The sequence below is a fragment of the Polyodon spathula genome, unplaced genomic scaffold (assembly GCF_017654505.1).
Source record: "Polyodon spathula isolate WHYD16114869_AA unplaced genomic scaffold, ASM1765450v1 scaffolds_1450, whole genome shotgun sequence".
In the NCBI taxonomy this organism is placed as follows: Eukaryota; Metazoa; Chordata; class Actinopteri; order Acipenseriformes; family Polyodontidae; genus Polyodon; species Polyodon spathula.
Genome location: NW_024472930.1, coordinates 16,376 through 25,000, shown reverse-complemented (window position 1 = coordinate 25,000; position 8,625 = coordinate 16,376). Strand labels below are relative to the sequence as shown.

The following is an 8,625-nucleotide window of genomic DNA, read 5'->3' as shown; positions in this document are numbered from 1 at the left end:
TCAAATGTTATAGTGCCCTCTGCTTTTCATACATTGCATTGTTAAATGACTGCATTTATTTGCAAACAAAATAAAATATATATATATAAAAAAGATATATTGTTCACTTAAGTGTGTGCCTTTTTTCATGTATTACTGCCCAGTAAATGAACAGTGGCATCTATTTGCCAATCACTTTCATTAGAATTATGTTAGTACAGGGTATAAATGCTGATCAACCAGCTTATATAAACCTTTACAATATTTAGCAAGGACAAGTCTAAATGTAACACAATAAATAGATCACAAGATTAACATTATGGCTTTGCACACCACTGTTATTATACCCTGACCTTAAACAAGAGCTGAAGGAACATATACATGTTCAATATTTGAAAATCAACTCAAACACCACAGTGTAGTGCACATACAATGAAAGGATGAGTTGGAAATGACTGCATGAAAAACACACACACCGAGAGTAAACTAAAAAATACTTTCCTTCAAGAAGACAAAACAGGACACAGTAGAAAGTTGTTAAAACAATTATATACATATTTTTACAAAATACACAACACCAACACCTGTAAAACTTCTTGTTTGTAACAAGGTGTTATAAATTAAATCAGTGTGTCATTTTACAGTCTAGCACCCTCCACTCCCATCTCACAAGAGTATAAGACTGATCTACCTTTAAAACCTCACAATGCTAACATTATCATGTCAGATGCAGCCAATAGAAGTAAACTGGAAGCTGTGTGGATTCAAAGACACTGTGCAGGTAACCTCTACCGTTTCCAATTACTAAATACTGAACTGTTTATACAGCCTCAACTAAAAGGCTTTTTTTTTTTTTTTTTTTTTTTTTTTTTTTACTGAAACCTTAAAATCACTATTTCAAATCATCAAGGTCAAATTTGCACTAGGGTCTGTTCAAACTTGGCAAGAACAGCTGGAAATCTACACCTGACAACTTTTATTATCAATGTTACCAGAAACGTATAGCGCCGTTGAAGGATGATGAGAAAATGTGTTAGTGCCTCCCTGTTGTGTTGAAATTACATCATAGCTACAAAGGCAGACCCTCTCCAATTCTTGTGACAATCTTGCTCAACATTTTACATGAGGCAATTCAATAGTGAAAGAACTCAAGTTTATAAGACACTTGCTGCTGTAATGCAAAAATGCATTGTTTTACAATGCAAACAGATCTCCATGATGGATCTCTGCTGTGCTAATTCATTAATACCTGATCAGGCAAATAGAAAATGTACATCAATATCTGTATAGCTCACTTTTTTTTTAAATCATAAAAAAGCCTAACCCCAAATTTCTGCACATAACAAATCATTATCAAATGAATAGTGCTGGCTGATTTGTATCCTTAATTTTCATTTTGAATTTAATTGTCCCACATAGTGCAGCAAAGATGCAACGTCTCATTTAAAAATGCAGTCCTGTTTCTACCAAGATTTTACAGTAGGGTGATTTAACTGAACTTTCTCAAGGCATACAGTGTCAGTGGCAGAGTTGAACCCAGGACCTCCTGGTATAGACTTCCAACCCAGTTTAAATTCAGTGTCCTTCCCGACATTTATTTGTAAACACTACAAGTAATAGTCTAGCTTCTTCTCCACAGTTTTGCAGCCCTTGTCTGAGAAGATCTTCTCTTCTCTGGGGAAGTAGGTCATTTCTTCAACCACAGTGTTGACTATCTCCTCGTCTGGCTTCTTGTTGCGGGACTTCAGCTCTTCCTTCACACACATTCGCACATGTTTCATCTCCAGAGGCAGGAAAGGGACGAAGAAATCCACCAGGTTCTTGTCAATTAGACTGGTGTGCCAGAACCCACCTGAAACAGTGAAGATTAGAGAAAGCATGAATACAAGACTAGACTGCATGGGACCAAGACGTATTAAAAAACAAGAAATCAATTTAAGGGAAGAGCGGACTTGTACAGTAAGCACTGTTTGGATAGGCAGGTGACCAATCTCCAATTAGCCACAACGGGGAGGCATGTAAACACTAATAAGCCATTATAATATTTATTTTTGTAATCAAAATGTATGCAACAATTGAGGAGTGCGTCACAAAATCTGAAGACATGAGTGGCTTCATCACATGAGAAGTGAAGTTTCATGTTTCAGAGTATCAAACACCTTTGCATAGTATTTCTGGTACCATGTACCGCTCCACCACCCCCGTGTCCAAAAGTGTTACTCCTTAAGTACTTGCACTATGGGCTGCAACTTCTTAGTGACTCTAGGCATGTAGTGCCTCTGCACTCGGATATGAATGGAAGTGGGTAGAGTGGTAAAGTGAGTGACATACTGTTCTTGTTGTTAAAGACTTCGAGTGACACGGCTGTCTCCAGGTCTTTCAGCTGGATTTCTTCCCTTTTCTTGCCTTCATTCCAGAAATCCAGAGCCACTCTGGTGATCTTCTCTCCACCTGCATTGCTGTTGGATTAAAAAAAAAAAATCAACCAATAGAGCTATAGAATATGCACATTTGTATGTATTTAGAGGCTCACAAAAATGGAACAGAATGAATTGAGCATGCATCGGAGCACAGTAACACATGACAGTCCGAACACTGTCCTGCAAAAACTGCCAAAAAAGCATTGGTGTAGGAACTAGTCTTGAAATCCATTTTCCTTTATTACAGAGTATCCATATCCTTCATGTTAGCTCTGACCTATTAAAGCCCCACATCATGCTTTCTTTGCAAGACAGAAAATCTTAGCTTTACACATGTTTCACCCTACAGTTTTTTTTTGTTTTACTGCAAATGTGTGACAGGTAGGTGAATTGCTGATTTAAAGAGAGACCCTGATATCTGTGGACCAAAGTAGAGGATATGGCCTGATTACCTGAGGAATATGAAAATGGCTTGCCGGTAGGACACCCCATCCATGGTCTCATAATAATCCAAGAATGGTTTGATACTGTCAATAAGGCCTGGGTGCATTTTGTCCATTTCATCAAATATAAACAGGGATCGCGCACAGCTGGTCACGTTCCCTCGTACCCACTGCTGCAGCTGGTCCTACAAAAGGAAGATTTAGACTTGGGCCATTAACACCTCATCTTATTACAAAAAGCTACGCAGCTCCAGTTTATTCGGGTTGTATTTACCTTGTAGGTGTCGATGTGGTCAGCATGGGGAAAGTGAGCGGTGGAGACAAACTGGTGCACAAAGTCACTCTGCATGCCTTTCCTGTACAGGTGCTCAGCTATCATCTGGCTGACCAAGTTCTTTCCTGTTCCTGTCCAGCCATGGAGGGACAGGACCAGAGGCTTCTTGGGCTTTTTGTTGTTGACAAAGCCAGTCACTGCTTTCAGGATAATCTGGGTAGCCAGGTGCTGCCCAAACAGCTTCGCTTCTAGGGTCTCCTTTAACCCTGGGGGGAAAAAAAAAAAAAACATTTAAGGTATGTCAGTAACATTATTATTTTAATCCATAATCTCCTACATCCACAGCATTTATAATCGCATATAAACAAAATCTACAGTTTTACCCAGCAACTGACAGGGGTGTAGTACCTTCCAGGTAATAAACTCGTGGCGGATCACAGACGGTTACAATACGTTCTAGTAGAAACCGAACTTCATTGAAATCAATAGGAAACAGAAACAGTACTATGCACTCAGGCACACTTTCACTCGAGATTTTGAAATGAACTGGATGCCTTCCCTTACACCCTAATGCTGGCAGTCTATGCCTGTCTTTAAATATGCTCATTTCCCAATGACAGAATGCCTTTTAACTATATGTAGCTACATCTGAATTGCATAGCGTTTTGTAGTCTTCCATAAACTGAAGGAAAAACTGACAAATTAAAAATGCGACATTTTGAAATCTAAAATGAAATACTGTAGTACTATTATGGTTTCCAGTACACTTCTGCAATATCACATAGTTTCTTTGAGAGATCTAGATAGATAGATAGAGATAGATGGATAGATTGACAAAAAAATCAGTCATTGGAAATCCTCGTCTGCGATTGCTTAAACCTCATCATAGGAGGAAAAATAGATTTAACTATTGCCCCCACATCCTTAGACCAGCGGTCAATAACTCAGTCTCATGTGATTGGTTTACATCACTGTCAGTCCCACCCCTTTTCAAAGGAACGCCTTTCTACCCTGCACTCTTCACAAGAGAAAATGGCTGAACACCGAATTACAAAACAAAGACACTCCAAACACTAAAATGGTGATTAAAACGTTACTGTCACTGCTTTGACTTTCTGCAATTCAAACAAAATCAACTTGGCAAAAACAAAATGACGGGAGGGATACAAACTGGATTATGCAGCAGTCGCACACTAGACGGAGAAAAACTTTGCTAACTCTGCCCTATGAACTTCAAAAACATTTTCTGTTATTTATTTACTTATGCTGTATCAGCTATATTAAAAATATAAAAAGTTGTATTTATTTACGCATGCTGTCTCAGCTATATTTAAACGAAATATAGAAAGTCGTATTTACTATCCAACCTAACTTATTTTCTTGACTGATTCCTATATTAAACATGTACTGCAGACTAAGCCACAGTGGAAAATTAAATGCCCCCTCGGGAAGACTATTGTTACCTCCAGGGCTTTGGGCATTACAGCCCCCCGTCAGTAACCTGTCAAATATTTTCCACTATAGTTCTCCTCTCCAGTCCATATTTACTAATGAATAAATGTATATAATATTTATTTAACACACACACAGTAAAGTTACAGGACAACTATTCCATCTCGGGTTTCGGTGACGTCAAACTACGGGACAGTCAGGACGAGTATAAACGTCACAGAAACCCGAGATGGAATTGTTGTCCTGCAACTCACTGAAGCCCGTTTATTATTTTTCATAATATATGGATATTATCAGTGATAAAAATAATAAACGGGTTTAAGGTTCAAATTGCAAGTGAATTTAATTAACGGTAATTAAGTCAATATGAAAAACATATACACACACACACGATAATTCTGGAACGGTAAATTAAACTGGGTTGATATTGAACTTAAAATAACGTATTTTTAAAGGTGTTTCAATGGGGCATGTTTTTTTTTTTTTTAATTTCTTAGTCGCTGTCAGAGTTAAGATTATTCGTCTCGCTCGCTTGTTTGGTGCTCTCGTTGGTGGAGGGTGATTGTAAATCTTCACACAGACAGATTTGTTAAAAGTGCCTAAAAACCCAGAATGGAGGGTGTTGTGCAGTGACACGAGGCATTTAGTTTGAAAGGGGTTGGGGTGTACAGGAGTCAAATATGGGTTAAAGATCATGCATAATCTTCTTGACGAATATGCCATTTTGACATCACTGCTGCATTATGACTTTCGAATGCAAATACAGCCTTCAAAGTATTTCATTGTGTGTGTGTGTGTGTATATATATATATAACATACACACACACTATCTCACACTTGCAAGGCAAAAGAAACACTGCAAAGAAATGAAGCCAGTGTAAGTGACGTTGAGCACTCGTATTTAGCGAAGATGTGCTTTGTAATGTTACTGCAACATTGGTAACTTATTGCAGTAGCGTTCAGATCTACTTTCCAAATAAAGACTACTGATCTTAAATGGTATCATAGTGTTCTGTTAAACACCGTGTATGATACCATGTGTATTGTGTTAAACATTTGCTGAAAACACAGGTAGTCAAAGCCATTTAAATAAATCGATAAACAGCACAAAAAAAAAAAAAAAAAAAAGTCGTGTACGTCTCTGACTGGCCAATGAAACCGAAACTGAAGAAGAAAACGCAGGAGCCGCCACCCTAATCAACAATTACAACTCGTAGTTGTACACACCACTACCGAATGAAAAAATTAAATAACTTACCCGTGCTATTAAATGCTATCCAGTTGTCATCGCAATTTTCTAGAAAATAATGAACAATTTGGCGGCCGAGCGGTAATAGCCCAACACCCACCCCGATCAAAACGCTGGTTGTAAATGGCTCAAATGCACTGGTAGTTTGCACACACGACAGGAAACACAACGGGGTTAGCAGACGAGTTACCCTCATTGTACTGTTTTTAAAGTGAGGGTGTGTTTGGGGTTTTTAAAAGCAGGCTGAAACGACACCCCTACACGTAAGAAACGGTAAAACCTCACATCCGTATTACCCTAGCATTGCCAACACAACTAAGGCACCAGATTCAATTGCGCGTTTACTCAGATAACGTATAGTCACATTTTATCATTTAAAAAATATATATATATATATATATATATATATATAGCGGCATTATGTTTTATTTTTAGGACCTTAAGATCAGGCGCGTTCTGGTAATTTATATAACATGATAACAGTAAATTACTTAATCTTCTTTGGAAAAAATACGTCTAATTATATAATGCAACCAACCCCTTTTTAACTCGAATTGCTATACATTAGAGTTTGTTAGCTCTGAATATCAGGATTCGCCGTAAACAAATAAAATAAAATAAAAAAAAATAAAAAAGCTTTGTTATTTATGATATTTTACGCCCCCTAATAATATTTGTACTTCTACTATCCCTTGCTAGCCCCACCTACCATTGACGACTTCCCTTTTTTCTAAAGGCTTGTAAAAAGCCCATTGCTGCCACGGTAAGGTACAGTAATCTAATCTAACAGGTGAGCGCATTATTTGTTTATGCCCCCAGACTGAACTGAATACGAATGAAGTAATTCTGACATCAACAACAACAAGCACATACATTTATAACTTGAAAACAGTTGGTTATTTACTTGCTTACTTAGCACAATAAATGATAAGATAACAGGAAGCAATAGCTAGTTTTAATTCTGCTGTATAACTTTGAAAGATCTGCAGATCCTCAACATACTGGTACTTTTTTTTTTTTTTTTTTGGGGGGGGGGGGGGGGGGGGGGGGAAGAGAGAGATCTGTATCAAATGTAAATGCAAAGGTTACATCAAATTTCAGAAAGCAGTTTTAAAAGATAAGTTATTGGCTAGAGTTGAAACAAGCCCTGTACCATTTAAAACAGATGTGGAAATAATTAACAGAACTGATTTCTCAATAGTATCCACAGAGTTTGTGCTAATCAACCCCAGATGTCTTACACAATTATGTATAATCCCCATATAGACAATCATTAACATATACTGTAGAAAGCATCCCTCACAAACTGCTTGTATTTCATATGAATCCCATAACATTTTACATTAACGGTCGCCCATATACCAGAATTCAAGGTAACAGATTGAGGACAAGCATTTAGTAAACTTTAACCACTTTTAATACAACAAAAAATTGTGTGTTAAACATCATGTGTGTTAAACTACAGCAATTGTATATATTAGTCTGTCATAATGAATTAGTAACTAACTAAATGCTTGTATTTAACCTATTTTTTTCTTGAATTATATTAAGGGCAGGGTGCCAATACTTTTGTCTGCTACTGTAACTGTGTTTCCAACATAAATCAGACACAATTACATACACTGCCACACACAACATTGTACACTATACTGTAGCAGAATGCTGGTCTTATTGACAGTCCAGTTTGTTTCCCCAATTATAGCTGTATGGAAACCTGGTTGTCATTGCACACACAACACAGGTAAGACCCTGCTGCACACACTACTGCTGCTATACTACCAGGTAGCAAGGTGTGAATTAAAAATAGTCCACCGTACCTGTGGTGTTCATGGCGACCCACTCTTCCTGGCAGCACTCGTGAATACTACACAGCATGTTCGGGTAAATGGCGAGCAACCCAGTAAGGGCTGCGGCCATCCCAACTGCAATGCTGGTGCTGATGGGTTCAATGGCATTCCCCGTCGACACGCAAGACAAGGCCAATGCGATACCCAGTGCTGGGCGCTGGTGGAGTCTCATTGCAATTTTCTTAACTGTAAGAAAGACAACAACAATCTGAACACCAAATTACAAAACAGCTACAGTACACCGTGTACCGTTCCCCACACAACACCGAGCTCGGCTTATTGTGTATGGCTAGTTAAATACAGCATTACGAAAACTTTAGGGGAGATAACTGTTATATCTCCTTTATCTCATTTTTTTTTTGCAAGACAAGTTTTATTTTGTTTCGCTAAACATTGTTATATATGTGGCTAATTCGCATAAAGGAACACACATTACGTTTTAACAGGTGTTAGTTAGATTTACCTAGATTTTCAATACTTACACTTAGTGTTGATGTTGGTTGTTACGGTAGTTTGTCGAAGTTAACATGAATAACATTAGCTAAAATTTTCAACGGCCCTGTTCAGACACCAGTTTTACATTCTGGTTTAATGAAAATAATGACTTCGCTAAACTGAACGCTCCCTGTTCGCAGGATCCGAAATACAAAACTTCCTTACTTTAAATCTTGTCCGGATACTTGGTTCACATTGACGTCCTTTTCGTCACTTCCTCACATGGTCGCCATGTCTTTGTGGGGCAGAATTATTTTTTTTTAAATCTCATGGTAAAAATGAGCCACTAGGTGTCTCTAGAGTGCTAATTATACGTTGTGTTCAACAGTTACAAACACTTGGAAAACCTTCAAACATTTCAAGTGAAGCATTTTTCTGCTCTTTTTCTAATTATCATAAAAGGCTTTGGGTGAGCAAGACATTTGCTTCACCCCTCCTCCTATAATTACTTCCTTCTCCTGGGTGA

General features: G+C 37.9%; 1 protein-coding gene across 3 annotated transcripts; it reads right to left on the bottom strand.

Annotated features, from left to right (window-relative positions):
• Positions 1 to 461: 461 nt before the first annotated feature.
• On the bottom strand, positions 462 to 8,354 carry tor1 (torsin family 1). 3 transcript variants are annotated; one of them, XM_041242955.1, is made up of 6 exons: positions 8,128 to 8,354; positions 7,635 to 7,850; positions 3,117 to 3,382; positions 2,852 to 3,027; positions 2,311 to 2,438; positions 462 to 1,831 (listed from the first exon to the last, which is right to left on the bottom strand). In XM_041242955.1, exons 2-6 carry the CDS (start codon positions 7,834 to 7,836, stop codon positions 1,587 to 1,589), a joined length of 1,017 nt encoding a protein of 338 aa, XP_041098889.1. In that variant the 5' UTR covers positions 7,837 to 7,850; positions 8,128 to 8,354; the 3' UTR covers positions 462 to 1,586. The 3 variants fall into 3 exon arrangements, with proteins under 3 accessions (XP_041098889.1, XP_041098888.1, XP_041098890.1); XM_041242954.1 differs by having other exon boundaries at positions 8,147 to 8,353; XM_041242956.1 differs by lacking the exons at positions 7,635 to 7,850; positions 8,128 to 8,354 and adding an exon at positions 5,827 to 6,127 and having other exon boundaries at positions 510 to 1,831.
• Positions 8,355 to 8,625: the final 271 nt, after the last annotated feature.

Bases quoted from the DNA above. Each gene is read 5' to 3' on its own strand.
- tor1 (XM_041242955.1), bottom strand. From the start codon at position 7,836: ATGAGACTCCACCAGCGCCCAGCACTGGGTATCGCATTGGCCTTGTCT. The intron at 3,383-7,634 runs GTACGGTGGACT...TTTTCCCCCCAG, and splicing joins GGTCGCCATGAACACCACAG to GGTTAAAGGAGACCCTAGAA. The intron at 3,028-3,116 runs GTAAATACAACC...TTCCTTTTGTAG, and splicing joins ACCACATCGACACCTACAAG to GACCAGCTGCAGCAGTGGGT.